The sequence below is a fragment of the Centrocercus urophasianus genome, unplaced genomic scaffold, assembly GCF_019232065.1.
Source record: "Centrocercus urophasianus isolate 14NV4802_14NV808 unplaced genomic scaffold, USGS_Curo_1.0 seq_36, whole genome shotgun sequence".
NCBI lineage: Eukaryota > Metazoa > Chordata > Aves > Galliformes > Phasianidae > Centrocercus > Centrocercus urophasianus.
This window is the reverse complement of record NW_024884933.1, coordinates 4,045,166-4,063,057: the sequence shown is the minus strand read 5'-3', so window position 1 is coordinate 4,063,057 and position 17,892 is coordinate 4,045,166. Positions and strand designations below refer to the sequence as shown.

Genomic DNA, 17,892 nt, shown 5'->3' with positions numbered 1-17,892 from the left:
ATGAGCGTGCTGGCAATGGACCTTGCACCCAGCCCTGCGCCGTGCTGCTCAACCTTCGCTCTTCCCATTCTACATTCACTGTTGACCTTGCCCAAGGTGCGGTTGGTTGTCGGCGGGTGCGTGCAGCAGCTTGCTGCCTGTCCCTTGCAGCATCCCTGCCTCAGGTGTGCCTCTGTTTCCCCAAAGGGAGCCAAGTCGTGGTCTGTGCAGCTCCTCCCGCCCTCTGCTCGGGTATGGCACGTGGGGACAGACCCTGGGAGCAAGGAACCCACTTGTCACCTGCTCCATCCAGCAGGATTTTCGCTCAGCTCTTTGGTGACGAGCGCACGGCGAAGGCAGCGTTCCTGCTTCTTATTTAACGACGCGTTGACAGGGAAGATGGAGGAGGCAGAAACCTAAATTCTGGAATCCCTCCAATTTTTTTTTTATTTATTTTTTTATTTTTTTAAATTTTTTTATCCACGGGAGCCCGAGCCTTTCAGCATGGGGAAAGCAGCAACAGGAAACGAGTCAGGGGGAATTTTAGGAGCTGTTGAGATGGCTGCAGTGTTTGACATTCCCAGAACTCAGCAGGCAGGCAGCTGGCTGCTCCATTAATCCTTGCTGTGGCTCCTCACTGCCCCACCACCGCGTTGGGGCAAATCCTGCTTCAACCCCTGTGCTGTGCCACGGGGACACGGAGCGGAGCATCCCTGGAACCGTGCAACAAAAAGAATACGAATAAAAAAGCATTGGCATCCCCCAAATCACAGCTGGAGCCAGTTCCTACCTGCGGGAGGAAAAGCCAGACCTCCTCCCATCCCCATCCTCCATCCTCCTCCCCGAAACTGGAGCGCGGCCACGAGCCTAAAATAAACCCCGTGCGCACACACACGGAGCACTGCGGGGTGCTGGGGGGGCACGAGGCAGCGGGAGGGCGGCCGAGGGGTGAGGAAAAATTTCATGCTGGCCTCTTTAAAGGTGTGTTATTTGTTCAAGGCTGTCCAAACATTTGCAGAGTGCTGGCAGGCCCGGAATGTGTGCAAGAGCTCCGGCAGCGTGTCTCAGGCGTGGGAAAGCTCTGCTCTCCTCAACCTTTACAGGCTTGTTCCCCCTCAGGCAGCGATTCAATAAAACCCGCGCCAGAGATTTATTGAGCTGATAATGACAGCTTCAGTCAGCAGGCAGACACCGGCGAAGCCTCCAAAAAAATAAAATAATAAAATAAAGTGAAATAAAAAAAAAAAGGGGGAAGAAATGCTGGCGCCCGGCCCAGGCTGCAGCTCCCCGCTGGGGGTCCCTGTGGGGGGCACAGGGTGGACAGTGCAGTGCAAGGGGGTGGGGAGGGATGCGGTGTGCTGGTATCCCATGGGGTGCAGTGCTGGGGGTGCTGGAGGGCTCGCTGCTCTGCTCTTTGTGGGTTGTGCTGCAAGGAAGCAAACTGCAGCCCCGTGCTGCCAGCAGTGCCATTCTGGTGCTTATGCCCCTTAGGGAAACCCTGGAAGAAAAAAGAGAAGAGGAACCCAGCCTGGCCCCCCAGGGCACCGTGCAGCCACACCGGGGTTAAATCCCTTAAACACACCTGTGCTTATCAAGCCTGTTTTAACCATGGGAAATGCAGAAGATAGAGGGGAAGTGACTCACCTGCAGGAGCTGGGAACAGACCCGCTCGCCCAGCGCAGCGATAAGCGGGGTTCATGGCTCACTCTGGCACACAGCAATGCATGGTACAGGGCAATGCATGGCACAGGGAATGCATGGCACAGAGCAATGTATGGCACAGGGAATGCATGGTACAGGGCAATGCATGGCACAGGGAATGCATGGTACAGGGCAATGCATGGCACAGGGAATGCATGGCACACAGCAGTGCGTGGCACATGGCATTCCCTCCTGCAAACCCTGAGCGATGCAGCCCAGTGCTGTGCTTTAAGGAAACCTTTCCTGAGATAACCCTCAATGCACAGCCCTCTACCTCCTGTGGGCGCTCCTGGAGGCACAGAAAAACGTGTTGGGGTGTGAAAGGACCTCGCGTTGCCTCTCTGATTTAATTATTACCTTCTGTCCTCTTTGTGGCATTGCAATCATTTAGGTGAGCTTTCTCCACGGTGAGAGCGCTCGGTGGCACCAGGGAGTGGCTGTGCAGCCCTGTCCCCAAGCACAGCACCTCAAAGCCCATTGGGATGAAGGCATCCCAGGCAGAAGGGGAGCACGGGGGCGGCGGTTCCAGCGGGGCCTTTTGCAATTTGGCTGTCAACAGATAGGGCAACTGGTTTCTATAATAAACACCGGGGGATAAGTTTTCAAAGAGCGGAGGCCCTGCCTGCCCGGGGTGTGTGTAATTTGTAACAGAGCAAATCCAAGGGGCTGGCGGGCTGCCGCGCTCCACTCGCGGGTTTGGCCGCTGTTTGGCGAGTCCAGAGGGTGCAAGTTCCCTCTGAACACACAACCCCATCATGCTGAGGCTCTGTGGCTTTGCTGTTCGGTGTCCCAGAGCACGCGCTGTTGCCAGTGGCTGCGAAGGGCCCTCCTGCAGCTCCCCGGGGCGGTGAGCACCGTGCGCACGGCGTCTGCTTGGCTGCAAAGCTGTCCGCCTTCCGGCAGCTTTGAGAAACGTGTGACCTCCTGGCACGGCAGCCCGGCTCCCGTCGCCGTGGGGCGGCTCGCTCCCTGGGTGGCAGACAGCAGGGCAGCTCCCTGCTCCCAGCAGAAGCCACAAAGCTCTTGCACACATGCGCGCACGCACGCAGCCCTTCCAAAGGCTCTGCCGGCTCCCAGCATCTGTTCCACATCACCTTCCTCCTTCTGCAGGGCTCGCTCCATCCTTCCCCCAGATGTTTCCATCCCCCCCGTGGCACGAGGAACGCACAGAGCGAACGCAGATGTCGGCGTTCTGCAGCCAGCTCTGGCCTGGGGCGTGCAGAACACTGGGCAGGGAGTGCATTTGGAGCCCTGCACTAAAATCAGCCCTCCCCATCCCAGGGGGCACCCAGCAGCACCTCTCCCCCATCCCACCTCACTCCATTCCCCATGGGTCTGATCCACGTATCCCCATCGACACTGAGCTGAGACCTCCAGAATGCAGATCCTACTGCTGGCACTTCATTTTGCAGGTGCATTACCAGCTCCTAACACACTCCCAGCATGAAAGCACAAGGGGAGTGATTGTCTGAGTATTTACCCAAGTTTAGGTCCGATAAGCCCTGTTGATTTTACAAGTGCTCCTCACAGCCCCGGGAATGGCTTTATGGCTGGAGCAAGCAGGTGGAATATTTTGCAGTGGAGAGGAAGGAGGGGAGACGCACCCACTGAGCCCACCATTATCTGCCTGTTTGCTGATCGTTTCTGTGCCATTTAACCCCTTGCTGAGCACCCCAGAGGGACTGGAGAGCTTTCCAACACCTCTGCCTGGCTCAAGGCAGTGTAGGAAAATCCCCATCAAATCAGTGCCTGGGCCTTGCATGGGTCCATTGGACATCACTCCACCCAGGGGTGTGACACCCCAGAGGAGAACCCTGGGTGTTGGCAGACAGCTCATTTTCTGAGCTCTCATCCCTTATAAAGTGCCTCCCCACACAGCTCCAGCAGCACTGCCTCCAGTGTGGTACCAGGACAAAAGGCTCTTGCAAAGCTGTAGATTTTCAAGCAATCAAGGTTTGTTCTGCTACCGACTTCACATGACCCTTCTGGCAGTCCTCATAATGGCACTCAGTCCTTCTCGATCTGTTCTCACTGCAGCTCTTTGCACACTGGCTTTATTTTAAAGGTGGAGGAAAATGACTGTTGGTATGCCGAGGGCTGAACAAACCAAACCAAACAGAATCAAACTAAACCAGATCAAACCAAACTGAATCCAACCCAACCAAATCCAACCCAGCCCAACCCAACCAAATCCAACCCAGCCCAACCCAACTAAACTAAGAACAACTGGACCAAACCAAACCCAACCCAACCAAATCCAACCCCGCTCAAACCAACCCAACCCAACCAAATCCAACCCCGCTCAACCCAACCAAAATAAAGACAACTGGACCAAACCAAATCAAACCCAACCAAACCCAACCAGACTGTCTCAAATTAGGGACGACATAAATCAAGGCAGCAAAACTAATGGGCAAGCCATTGCAGTACCTGGGCAACATAAAGCTGTGCTTCCCTGCTGCAGGATGCACAGAGATCTGAAATGTGGAGAAAGTGCCAGCCTTCATTTTCCCCCATTTTACTTATGTGCAGCACCAAGTGAGCCTTGTGGAGATGCCATTGACCGGGGTGAGGATGGGAGCTTGTCTTTTTTTTCATATAGAATTAGAAAAGGGCTTTGGCATCCTCAGGAAATGAGAGTATCTTTGCTCTTAGTACTCAGATATTAGAGCAGAGGAAGGCATTTGAAGTCAGACAAAATAAATAATTCAGTTTCTACATTAACACACCGGCTTCCTCTCCGCTGGCTCTGCCATTTGTCTGCGGCGCTGGAAAGCAGCCCTTCTTTCAGATGGCATTTAAGTATTTTCCTAAGTGCCTTTAGATTCAACAAAGCACTTAGGACCATGTTTTAAGCTGCACACCTGTTTAAGTGCTTTCTTGAACCGGGGCCGTCCTACATCCCTGCCTCGCCGATAAGCATCCACGCAACATGCCGTGTGTGAGCACGTGTGCACAGCCCAGGCAGCACTCAAACCATGCACATACACACCCGTGCTTTTGCATGCATTCACATCTTGATGCCTATCTGCCTCTTGGAACAAATAAAGGCATCCAGACAAAGTGCCCTCTTGCAGAATAAAGCTGATAATTACTGCGAACATCCCTGCGCCGGGAGGCCCAGTGCTTTTGATGGGAGATGACAGCGCTCGGCTGCCCACGTGCTGCTCCCTGCTTGCAGCCTGCTGATACCCCAGGTCCCGGCAGAGCGGGTCACTGAGTAATTAGAGATATTGCTAATGGGTCGGAAACTTGCTGCAGCTTGCCCTGTGCTGTCACGGTGGCTCTGGGCTAGGAGGGACCTCAGCTGCTGCCCTGCATGCTATCCTTACCCTGCCGAGCAGGTCTGCAGGGTAAAAGCTGCAAACAGCAACCAGGGTGCTATTAGTCGTGACAGTAATTAACTCCTGCAGGAGGCAAGCTCTGCAATACGTGCTGCTGGGCAGGGATGCAGGAGCGTGGCTCATCTGCTGGATCCTGCTCGTGCAGGACCCCCCAGTAGTGCTGCATGGAGGAGGACTGAGCTCGGGTGTCTGGTGGGTTTGCTATAGGGTGTGCTGAACGAAGCTCCGTCCTGCAGGACTGTCTGACATGGTGGGATTGTCCTCTGGCCCAAGTGGCATGGGTGGTGACGTTGGAGAGGTGAGGAAGAGGTTGCAGGGATGTAGGGATGGAAGTGGGAATGGATGCAGCGATGGATGAAGGGATGGATGGATGGATGGGTGTGGGGACAGGCTGGATGTGGGTCTCTGCCCCCAGCCTATCCCCTGCCTATGGGAAGCCTCAGCCTCACCCAGTGCCAGGAGACTGTGCAGCCCCAGGGTGAGCTGGGTTAATGAGTGATGCATGGGGCAGGGAGAGAAAGGAAGGGACGGGGCTGCTGAGGTGAGCGTGGGAAGCCCTCACACGCCTTTTATGGGTTTGCTCTTATCAGCCAGCATTGCCTAACCTTGTGCTTGGCAATGTGGGAGAGGAGGGAGGGAAATCCCCCAGCACCACTGCTCCAACACCACTGATTCTCATGACGTGGTCAGTGGGCACGGTGGTGATGGGCTGATAGTTGGACTGCTGGATCTCCGTGGTCTTTTCCAACCTCAATGATTCTGATTCTATCTGGTGAGCTGAAAGCCAGGCCATGTCCCACCATCACACTTCTCTCTGTGTCTTCCCTTCCCCTCTTGTGCCTTTTCTAGATGGAAGGACACCCAAGCCATGCAATGAAAACCTCCAGCTGGTCCTTGCACTTTGAGCTGTTCAGGTGTAGCATTTCCACTCAACCTCATTGGTAGCCTCAGTGTGAATCAGCTGTAAAAGAACAGGATCGCCCCGTCTGCAGAGCTCCCAGCCTCTTGGGGTTGAGTCAGCAGCAATCTGATGGACAAGACACAGCTGCTGCTTTGTGCCCCATGGGGCACTCCTAGGGCTGCTGCCAATGGGGACACTTCAATGGGTTTTGGGTGAAGTTCAGGCTCCGGGCAGCTTGGAAACGTGCTTGAAAAATGCATGTGGCTCATCAGGATCTGCCTCTGAGTGCAAGGCAGGAGGATGGAGTCATAGAGGTGAGATGACTCGGAGGCATCCACCCAAGGGCTGGCTGCTCCACCCTGAGCACAGCGACACAGGGAGGTTCTCATTCATTGCAGCAGGCGTGCCAGCAAGCAGGCTGGAGCGTAGGAGGAAGGCAGTGGGGCATGGGGCTGTGGAACAGGCAGTGGGGCAGCCCTGGGTGCTGCTCTGCTTTGCTTTGCTCTGCTTATTTGCTTTGCATCCTTCGCATTGCTTTGCTCTGCTGCCGCGTGCAAGAGGGATGCAAAGTGTTGAGGTCCTTTCTGCAGCATTTAATAAGAGGGAAACAGGAGCACAGAGCAAAGCCCTCAGTTCACTCTTGCTGAAACTCAGATTAACTCAGTGACCGTGCAGGCTCACGTCTCAGAAAAAAAAAAACCACACAGGAATGCAATGGTTAATTACAGCTGCCCCACAGCGTTCCTCCTTGGGCTTCAGAGTGAACAAACCCAGTGCACTGCAGAGCTGGGAGCAGCTCTGCAATGGGGAAGTGATGGGAGGAGAGCAGAGTGGCAGCAGACAGCAACGCGCCGTGCTTTCCGTGTCGGGGAGTTCACGGGTGCAGCCTGGGGTGCACAGCACAGCCCTGCCCCATGCTGGCTCTGCCCCACTTCCCTCTGCACTGTTGGATGGTGTTTACACTTTGCAATGCAGAATAACACAGTTTGATATGGATCTGGCTTGGGGGAGAGAAAAAAAAGAAAAAAGAAGAGAGAAAAAGAAAGCAAAGCCCAAACTCTGCAGCTGGAAAAATACTGCAAGCCCCTGCGATGGCCAAGATCAACAGCAAGGACGGGCTGCTGCTCTCCAAGGGGATCCAGATGGGGTCAGCCAACCCAATTCTGACTGGTGTTCTGCTGGGGGTCCTGCTGCCCAGCCCCACCAACCCTGCTGTGTGCTGGGGGCTCTCCTGGGGGTTTCTTGGGGCAGTGGTGTTTGAGATTGCTCCTGGCTGTCACTTTGCCTCAAGCCCTAAAGGTGTTGTGGGGCTGCAGTGAGGGCTCGCCCTGCCTTCGCCCCTGCCCTGTCTCTGCCAATTGTCTCCAGGCCCCTCGGCTCTGCCCACCTTTCCACTTCAGCTCTTTTTCAGTCTCCACCGCCTGATTGGCATGACACGGTTTGCAAGTATTGCCAAAGTCAATTCATCACATGTCTGTCCCTGGGAGTGAGCATTTCTCAGCGCAATTACTCCCCAAAGACTCATCCCATGCGCAGACCGGGGTTGAACACCACGGTTTAATATCCTCATTAAATAACGATGAATAACTGCCCCCCACCAGTGCCATCCTGGAGGCAGCCTCTTGGAATCTCGGGGTACAGAGGCAGAGCTTTGGGATCTCATCCCAGCATTTATAGGATTGCACCAGAGCTCCCTCCCTCTCCCCCGTGCTGCTCCCATGTCCCCTGCTGGGACCACGATGGGGGACAATGTGAAGGAGACAATGGGGCAGCCTGGCCACCCTCACACTGTGGGTGTTGCCTGCAGACACCAAGCACTGCCCTTGGCAGCTCCATACAGAGCTGGGGAGGGCTTTTAGAGGTGGTGGGGGAGGGAGGCTTCCCCAGGGAAGGTTCAGATTGAAGCTGCACAGATTAAAACACTGCCAAAGCTGCTGCAGCATGGCACAGATAGGATGCCAAGCTCATGCCCAGGAGATGCAGTGCATTCAGGGTCCCACATTGCAAAGTCCCAGCGCCTTGGGATGTTGGGGAAGGGGCACACATACCCCAGCCATCCAGGCAGGTGTCAGCAGCAATTAGCAACTCACACTCAGCCTGATCAGGGATCAACATTCACAAGTGCCCGGCGGTGCCAGACAGGGAGGAGGGGAGCATGCAGGACAATGTCTTCCGATGGCCCTGCTTTGCCAGGTGATATTGGCAGCCTGGTGGGAAGGATGCACAGCCCACCCACCCTCCTGCCTCCCCCTTGGTGCTTTGACGTTATGGACTCAGGAAGCCTCATGTGTTGGTGCTGTGCTCTGTGCAAAGTCGTGCTTCACTCCATGCAAAGCTGCAGCACTTCAGAGGGAAGCTGATGTAGGGTAGGTTGGCCAAACCAGTTGCAAAAGGTTCTGTTGAGCTGGATGGTCCCATCACATAGGATGGGGCTGAAGTGAGCACACCATAAGGCAGCAGCACCCATTGCAAGGCAGCAGTGCCAGTGCACGGCTCAGAGCAGCCCTGTGGCTGTGCACCTTGAGCCAGGGGTAACCCACAGTGCAGCTGAGCAGGGAGGTGGGGAGCTGAGGATGGCTTTGAATGCAGGTGTTGCTCATCTCTGCAGCTCTCTGGGTGCTTTTTTAGCTGGAAAATACTTGGTGTGCTGCAGCGGGTGTTTTCTCATAGACCTGGGGCTGGGTGACAGGCTGGATTTGCACCGTGGCTGAAAGGGAGGCACTGGGGACCAGAAAACTTCAACCCAAAATGAGGCTCTGGGTCTGTGGTGAGAATCCTGGCGAGAGGAATTTGCTCGCAGCATCCATATTTTTGCTTGGAGCTGAGAGCACTTTCCCACCAGTGCTAACAACCTCAGTTGCTACACAGAGCTGGTTTTTGGAGCAGCATCTCCCAGCTCTCTCGGGCTCATTATCCTCATTTCAGCATGGAAGAAATGAGCGAGGGGGAGATGCTGCCCTTCGGCTCAGCTCCCAGCTCAGCACATCACGGAGTTCCAAAGGTCCCACAGCCTGCAGGGCCCATCCCATGGCCCCATAGCCTCCCCCTTCCCCCACAGGGCAGCTCCGAGCTGCTGAGGCTCCAACTGCTGCCCACGGGGAGAGCATAGCCTGCGGTCTGCTGCAGCACGCAGCTCGCGCGCAGCGATTGCCTGCGGATTAGCAAAGGTCAGGGATTACTGCTCCAGCCCTTCCCAGCCCTTCCTCCCCTGCAGGTTGGGGAGGATTTTGTTGGTTTAGGCTGAGTCGTGAGCGCATGGAAAAATCCCACCCAGCGTTTGGGGAGCCACGGGAGCAGGATTCCTGCAGCAGATGTCAGCTCTCTGGCAAAAGGGAAAACACCCCACCCTTCAGCCTCCTCAGCGAGTTGGGGGATTCGTGGGATCCCTGTGGGCAAACAGCTCCTTATCAGCAGCGCCGTGCTCTCCCGGCCCTGGCACAGCGTGGCAGCTCCCAGCACAGCCCTGCTCCTCCTCTCCCCGCCGTTCCCCTTTTCATCTCCCATCCGCCCATTTCCATTTGGCCCTGACAACTTTTATTTTCTTTCTTTTTTTTTTTCTTTTTTTTTTTCCCTCTCCTCTTTGCAGAACGTGGGAGGGATGAACGCTGTGGATAATTAATAACCCAGCGCTGCTCTGCTCTGCCTTCCCAGGAGCGCTCCCTCCACCTCTGCAAGCTCTCCCTCGCTCCCAGCCGTGCGCTGTCTCTTCCCGTCGCTGATAAATTGCAGCTGGCAGCTCCTCGGCTTATTTTGTGTGTGCTTGTGGGTTTGAGCTGGGGACAGGGGATGCTTATCAGCTCTCCGGAGGTGGCTGCTATTACGGCTTATCAGCCAGCCCCCATTTGCAGGAGCAGCTCCTGCACGTGGGTCGATGCAGGGTGGAATGGCAGAGCTTTCCCTGCTCCCCAGACCCTCATCCCAGTGCGTTGCTCAGGGCAGGTCCGAGGGGGTGAGGTTGTCCCCAAGGTGGGCTCGTGCCCCAAAGCCCCCCGGGAGCTCCACACATCAGGAGGAGGATTTGCAGCTTGCAATTATGCTCCATTAAGGAGCGCTAATGGGGTTGGATTTGGTTGGGGCCACGTGGGCAGTAAGGTCAGGGCGGGACAATATCCTGTTGACATCACTCCCAAGGAGCACTTCACCAAAATGGGTCTTGCTGGAACTTCTCCTGGGTGCAAAACCCCAAAGTGGGGCACGGCCTCTTCCTTCTCCCCCGTTATGAGTGGGGTGAGGCACCTTAATTGGAGGGGTGGGGGAAGGGCTGTGCTGGCGTGGGGAGGGGGCGGCGGGTCTGGTTAACCTGCCTCATTAGTGGCCGTATGACATCATTATCTCACATTAGCGACACTCTTCCAAAGGTAATTGGGAAGCCTCTGGAATGGCCCCGTGACCTTTAATTAATGCAGTGGGGCCTTTTCCTTGTGCAATCCCTCCCTCCGCCTCCAGCAGCTGCTTCTTGTTAAGATGCCGGAGCGGGGCAGACCTGCTCCCACGCTGGGTTCTCTAAACCACGGCCTCGTGCAGAGGTGGGCAAGCTGTGGGCAGCCCCCTGGGTGCAGTCACAGCCTCAGATCCCCCCCACACATCCCATGGGGCAGAGCTGGGTTGCAATGCCACGCTCCTGCGGCCGGCGATCAGAGCACTGAGAGCGATCAGGGATGGAGCGTGCTCCTCCCAACCCTTTCATCTCCTTCCAGCTGTAATTCTGCTGTCTGCTCCTGCTTTGCAGTTGTTATTGTCTCTTTGGTTCGGCCTCAGCTGCTAAATCAATGGGCAGAGATGAGTCAGACAGGTAGCACGGATTTCCATTAGCACCGTGTGCTGGCATTGCTATTAGTGGGGTTATTGCAGTGGCTGCAGCCCAGCATGGCACTGTGCTGTGCACATCCCAACATGCAGAGCCATTGCATCCAGGGGTGCCTTAAGTTCTCCTCAAGGAACCACGAGGCCTTTTGCAGCATGCAAAGCACCTCAGCCATTTAGAACATCCAGCCCAAGCCCAACTGGTGTGCAAATCCACCCCCCTTGCAAGGGAAAGGGGGAAGAAGAAATATTTTACTTTCGTGAAAAAAAATGTGCGCTTGAAATAGGATTCCCAGATGTGAGCAGGGAGACAGGAAGATGGGAGAGCTCTCTGCAATGGAAGGGCTTTGCTGGAAACAATAACATTTCCTCAAAAGACAATGGCCTAATAAAGGGAGGTGGGTTTATTTGCCCTGCTGGGAGGCATATGGGTTCCCATTTCTGATGGTGCCACCAGAACCAGGATGTGAACAGTGCTGGAGCATCACAGCTCCTGCTTCCTCCTGCTTCCTGCCTTCTGCATGGCCCAGCCAGGAGCATGGCAGCTTGTGGCACTGGTGGCACTGGGGTTACTGGTAGCACTGGTGGCAGTAGGGACACTGGAGTTACTGGTGGTACTGGGATGACCACGCACTCTGTGTTAGTGGCATTTCAATTCTCCAGCCAACTCTCCAATTCTCTCCAAGCACTGACATCTGTCCCTAGCCTGCTCAACTCCATCCCAACACAACAGCATCCCAACACAACATCTTCCCAACACAACCCCATTCCAATCCAAACCCCTCTCAACCCAACAGCATCCCAACCCAACTCCATCCCCATCCAACCTCATCCCAACACAACTCTATCTCCATCCAACCTCATCCCAACCCAACAGCATCCCAATCCAACCCCATCCCAACACAGTTCTATCCCCATCCAACCCTATCGCAACCCAACAGCCCAACCCCATCCCAATCCCATCCCACCCTACCCCAACACTGTCTCAAACCAATTCCATTCCAACACAATCCCATCCAACCCAACCCCATCCCAACCCAACAGTATTGCAACCCAACCTCATCCCAACCCAGCAACATCCTAATCCAACAACGTTCCAACCCTGGAACTCCACAACCCAACCTCCTGGTCATTGCAGCCTCTTTTTAGGGTTGTGCACCAGGAGGTGAAAAATCGGGGTTGGGGGGGGTGGAAGCGCTGACTTTCTGGGTGGAAGTGACACCTAGTGGAAATGGCAGGGAAATGGTTTCTGCAGGTGAAGCACCGATCCTGCTGGCAGTGGGATTTGGATGTCTGTGAGCTGGAGCTTCGGCCCAGCAGACTCATGGGGACAAAAAAAGGACAAAGAGAGCAGAGCTGCTAGGGAAGAACTTGGAGGCGTCTCAGAGCGCACCGCGGAGAGGTGGCTGTGGGGTGACAGCTGTCACCTGGTGGTGGATGCTGGTCCCCAGCCACCGCCACCACAAACCACACTGTGTGTGACTGCGTCACGCCGCAGCGATGCAGCTTTACACCATAACCCCGCGGTGGCCCTGACTCCTTCTGCAGCTCCACGTGGGCGCAGCTGACGTCCCCTTGGCACAGGGACCCATCCTGCCAGCACGGAGCTGTGTCCCAAGGCTGCTGCACACTGAGAGCAGCCAACGCTTGCAGGGAAACCTGAAACCCAGCGAGACTTGGATGAGCAACCCGAAACTCAGGCCAGGATGCGAGGCTTTGGGAGAGCTTGGCGGGGTGTCAGCCAGGCGCAGGCTGGGTTTCGCAGCAGCCAAGGCGCTGACCTTTGAGTGAGCCCACTGGGAAGCATGGGCTGGGATGTTAACAGAGCCTGGGGACAGATTTCCATGCACACACATACACAAAAAAAAAAGGGGGGTTAGGGAAAAACAATGCCAACCTCTATGGTTTGGGGGTGATGATTCCCAGCCTCACCTGCCCCAAACCAGCAGAACCAGCCTGGTGGTTGCAGCACAGAGCTCGGAGTTTCAGTGCAAGGTTAACCCCTTCCTGGATCTGGAGATGTCTTTCTCTTTCCATCATGCTTGTTGTAATTGTCTACCTTGCTTCTTGCAAACCCATCCCTCCCTCTGTGCAGACACACTGTGATGGATCTGGATCAAGGCAGGGAGATCTTCTCTGTGACCCAGCCCACACTGCACTGTCCCTGGAGTGGGTTCAGCCCAAAGAAACCCTTTGCACAAAAGAGGATCCTCAGTTTCCCTGAGCTCCATTCCCTTGCTCCTGGCTCCTTCTCCCACGCTCCATCCTGTGCCATCGGGCAGAGAGGGGCCTCATCTGCTGCGTTATTTCAGTCCCATCTCTAATTACAGGGTGACATCCGTTATTTATATCACATCCTGAGCGCCCAAGCAGCAATGTGTGGGCCTGGGAGCAGGCGGCAGCCGGAGGTACAGGAGCATCCCCCGAGCAGCATGGGGTGCAGCACGCCGTGCCTTCAGGGTCAGCCCAGAGGAAGGCAGGGAAGCGCCTGCAGATGTGCAGCTCCCCCGAGGATGGTGCGTGGGCTTCACCCCGGTCAACAAAATAAACACTTGGATGCCTCTCGCTCCGAGCCGTGCTCGCATCCCGCCGGCCGGGGTGTGTGCAGTTCCTGTTGGGTTTGGTGCCGGTTGTCAATGTGACACCGCTAACAGCCCGCTGCTGGCTCTGGTTCCGTCCCGCTGCGCCTGCAGCTTTCATGTTCCCCGCTGCGGTCTGTGAGGCGGGGTGGAGGGCTCAAAGGGAAGGAAGCGGGCGCAGCCAAGGGGAGGAAGCCGGCTGGTTTCCCTTCTGCGTCTGCGAGCACGTGCGGGGAGCAGGGGGAGCAGGGCGCAGCCAGATCAGACGGCAGATAGGGCTGGCAGGCAGCAGCCCTCTTTCCTCCCCCACGTTCCCACTGGCTCTCTCCCCGTGTGCGTCAGCCTGCAGGATGCACAGGGCCGCGTGCTGCCGCGTGGCCGTGCAGTGCGTGACGGCAGCCGCGCAGGGGAGCTTCCTCCCTGCAGGACGGGGCCACAGCAGGGGCAGGGCAGCAGTTCCCAGCTATTTCTGGCTGCTGGGGTTATTTCTGGTTCTGATTGCCATCCCGTGGCTGCTCGGTTCCCCTGTGCGCACCCTATGATCCCACTGATGCTCTCCGTGACCCATCTATGGGCCATCCCGTGGGGCTGTGATGCCCATAGGGCTGCGATGCCCATCCCGTGGGGCTACAATCCCATGGACCCCATAGAGCACAGGGCAGAAATGTGCCGCCCGCCGCCTCGCCTCTGCCCCAGCAGCTTCTAAATAAGGAGCTGCCCTCCCCACAGCTCAGGTGACACGGGGACTATTTTTAGCAGTGAATGGAGCAGAGCTGAAGCTCTCTGCCCCCGTCAAGGGTACGGCATCATGTTGTGCTGGGGGGATTTTCCTGCATGGCTCTCTGAATGGCTCTGTCACCACCTGGGGCTGTGGCACAGGTAGGATGCAATGTTGTGGCCTCTCTGCTTCTCCTCCTGCTGCTGGGTCCCCCCTGCTGGCTCAGGGCTCTGTTGCATTTCCTACCCCAAAAAGCTACAAACTTCTCTGCTTGGGTTGCACTGCATGCTCTCTCCTGCATGGCACTGGGCAGCAGGAAAGAGCCTCAGCTCTCTGCTTTTTTGCACAGGTTGGGGGAAAAGCAAGTGGGAAAAGGGAAGGAGAGATGCAATATCCTGGTGCTGTGCAGAGGGAATACCCGGAGCAGCCAAGAACGGAGTGGCCATGGCCATAGCCAGCTCAGCACCACCTGTGGGGTCTGCCACGAGCCATCCTCACGGGATGAGATCCCACTGATTCCAGCCCCAAAATGAGCGGGGCCGATGGCAAGGGGGCATGCTCTGCTAGTGATGCCATGCCCCCTCCTCACTCCCTGCTTTCTCCGGCCCCCTCCCCTTGCTGTGCTGCTGCAGGCATGGATAACTTCGAGTACAGCATCCAGCTGAACGACCGCGACTGGGCTGAGTTCTTGCGGGCGGTGGAGGAATGCAACCAAGAGCCGGCTGCCCTGGCCACAGCAGAGGAGCAGTGCCTCAGTGACATTGAGCAAGGGGACGGTGTGCCCGCTCCGTGCAGCATCAGGGCAGGCGCCGAGCCAGGGCTTGGCAAGGCGAGCTGTTCCCCACGTGGGCTGTGCGGAGAGGACGAAGCAGATCTGTGCTCATCCACTCTACGTGAAGGCAAGCAGCCCGTCTGCCCTCTGTTTGCTGCCATGCCCAGCGTGCAGGGCAGGCAGCCGCCCCATCCACCTGCAGCTGAGGGCACCGCGGGGCAGGATGCAGCGTCGGGAGAGGGAGATGCTGGCAGCGGGGCCATGGAGCATGCTGAGCACCCTGCTGCGCCCTGTGCCCAAGGAGAAGACGCCGATAGGCAGCCCTGTGGGAGCCCAGTAGTGGCACAGGGTGGTGCCCAGGAGGCTACTGCATGGAAAAGCCATGCTGGGGTGCCAGGACCTACCCATGAGCACCCTGCTGCAGAGCCTGCTGCAGAGCTTGGGGAGAAAGCAGGCAGCCAGCCCAGCGTCCTGGAGGTGGTGAGACCCAAAGTGCCAGCATCAGCAAGGAAGAGCCGCAAGCAGCGTGGAGTTGGTGGCACCGAGGTGACCCCTGGGGACAAGGAGCCAGCAGGAAGCCCGGTGAGGGGCAGCACAGCATCCAGCAGGGCCCCCTCGTCTTCCCCACTGACCTCAAGGAAGGGCAAAGGGAAGGAGAAGGCGGCCAAAGCAGCACCCATGAGGCTGAGCAGTGAGGAGGCTGCGGAGAGCAAACGGCCGACGGGCAGCCCTGGTGTGGAGCTGGGGGTTGTGCCCCCCAACGTGTCCCCAAAGCTGAAGGCAAAGGAGTCAGGAGCACAGTCACCAGGGAAGGCAAGGGCCACCAAGCTGGCCAGGCAGGTGGGGGGCACAGGGGCGTGTGACACTGTGCCAGTGGTGGTCACAGCACCGGACACCACGCCAGTGGTTGTCACCCCATCTGTTGTTGTCGCTATACCAGATGCCACGCCAGTGGTTGTCACCACACCAGTGGTTGTCACTGGGCTGGGAGAGCCGTGCCAGGAGGGGAAGGCTCTCGGTCCCCAAAGTGTGGCTGCTGCTGCTGGGGGCTGCAGGGATTTCACAGCCAGCCCCCCCCCAGGAGATGGGCTCCCCAACATTCACAGCTGGGGGCTCTCCTGGGGCAAGCACCCTGGATGTGACATGGCCTGAGATGTACGAGTATTTGTTCTGTGAGTCCCAGGGGGAAGAAGAAGCAGCAGAGAACACGGTGGAGGGTGAGAAAACGCCCTTGGAAAGGGAAATATCCTTGCCTGAACTGTATGAGTATTTTTTCAATGAACCTGAAGGAAGTAGGAAAAAAGCCAAGCGTAAGGAGAGGAAGAGGAAGGAGTTCTTTGGCTTGCACCACGCTGAGCTGCAAAAGGAGGATCCCGAAGCGGCTACAGCCAAAGAGCCCCCGGTTGCCACAGTGCCTGAGCTGTATGAACACTTCTTCCCCGACAGACCCCAGCGCAGGGGGGGCTGGAGGGGATTTCTCTTCTATTCACCAGCCTCTGAGGTGAGGAAAGCCATGGGGGCTCTGATGTCCATCCTGCAGAGGCCAAAGCCACACAGCACAACCCAAGCGCTGACCTCCCCATCACTGGCACGGAGTGGGTCCCACCTTGCCCTGGTGCCACTGGGAGGGGGTCCTGAGTATCCACCAGCTTTGGACATGGCCCTTGCACTGAGAGGTAAAGCAGCTGGAGCCCACGGCTGGCTCTGCATGGAGACTGCTGAGATCTGTGCGTTGCTGGCTTTGCACTGTGTATGCAGCAAGGTGTGCACTGTGCATGCATTTAGCAGGGTGTGCAGTTTGCATGCATGCAGCAGGCTGTGTGCCGGCCCCAATCCCTCTCCTAACTGGGTTAGTTGTCCCTATGTTTGTGCCATACTGTGGAACAACATACACCAGTTCCTGGTGAGGGGATGGGAGGGAAAATGGCCAAATCCTTCTGCAGCAAGGGACCCTGAGGTATGCCAATGACTGCTGAGCTGCAGACTGATGATTTGGGAGAAAAAAAGCACCAACTTTGGGGCTGCATCCTGAATTTGCTCCCCTTCCCACAGGCAGACCCGAGGCCCCGCTGGCGCTGACCCACAAGGACATGTGCCTTGTCTTCTGTGCCTTTGCCTCCTGGGCGGTGAAGACCTCCGACCTGCAGGCTCCGGATGCCTGGAAAACCGGTGTGTGGTGTGTGGGGTTGGGGGGAGGATGGGGTGTGCAGGGAGGAAGGCGGGGATCTCATCACCGAAATGTGCTGGTGGGAAAATGCAGCTGTTTTCCTGCTGTTCCAAAGGTGCTTTCTAACATCTCCTATAGGAATGTTGGTTCTGACACCTTGCTTAGGGTCTTTCCCTGTGAATAGGGTCTGTTGTCTTGCACGTAGCCTACAAGAGACCCCAACTTTATCCCAGAACAACCTTTGCTGGTTGGGACCAAGGTGCCATTGAGGCAGCACCAAGATGGCATCGAGGTGGCCCCAGGCTGATGGGAGAAATGTTCCCCACGAAGGTCACCAGGAAGCTGACACCCAGGCTGAGAATAGCATGCTAGCTAAAGCAGCTCCACACTGTGATCACAAGGAGCTCTTGGCCAGCTCTTCCTTGCCTTCTTAGTATCAGGGGCAGACGTGGGCACAGTGTGCTTCATGCCATGGGATTGCATAAAGCAGTGTGCAAGGAGCTTTTCTTGGGCACGTATGAGATGATCTGATCTCTGCTATGAGCCAAACTGAAAGATTTTGCTGGGTGTTCAGAGAAGAGCTCTATCCATTTGTTCTGAGTTTTGGGTATTTTCTGCTTTTGGCTGGGATCAGGATGTCTGATGCGTGGTGGGACAGGGGCCTGGGATTACAAAAACTCCTGGCACTGTGTTGGCACCAAGTTAAGGCCATTGCCTTTGAGATATCAGGAGAGCTAACTCAAGAGATGCAGCTTGCTGCAATGGTTTTTTTCCACAGTATCTCATATATAAGTTGTCGTAAGCCATGCCAGACACAACCACCGTCACCATCCCAGCATCCACACCTTGTGTAGATATACTGTGATCAATGCAACATTGTCGCTCAATCCAACACCATCATGGTGCTCAATCCAACACCATCATGGTG

At 56.5% G+C, this 17,892-nt stretch overlaps 1 protein-coding gene and 1 long non-coding RNA gene across 2 annotated transcripts in view; one reads left to right on the top strand and one right to left on the bottom strand.

Moving 5' to 3' along the window:
* Nucleotides 1-405: 405 nt before the first annotated feature.
* LOC122167253 lies at nt 406-1,063 on the bottom strand. Its single transcript, XR_006170995.1, has 2 exons — nt 770-1,063; nt 406-692 (listed from the first exon to the last, which is right to left on the bottom strand). It is a non-coding gene; the product is annotated as an uncharacterized LOC122167253 (long non-coding RNA).
* Nucleotides 1,064-14,659: 13,596 nt separating this feature from the next.
* PERM1 (PPARGC1 and ESRR induced regulator, muscle 1) overlaps nt 14,660-17,892 on the top strand; it is a 4,176-nt gene continuing 943 nt past the window's right edge. Inside the window, 3 exon segments of the mRNA XM_042831713.1 lie at nt 14,660-15,868; nt 15,870-16,473; nt 16,850-16,966. Coding sequence (XP_042687647.1) covers nt 14,660-15,868; nt 15,870-16,473; nt 16,850-16,966 — 1,930 coding nt within the window.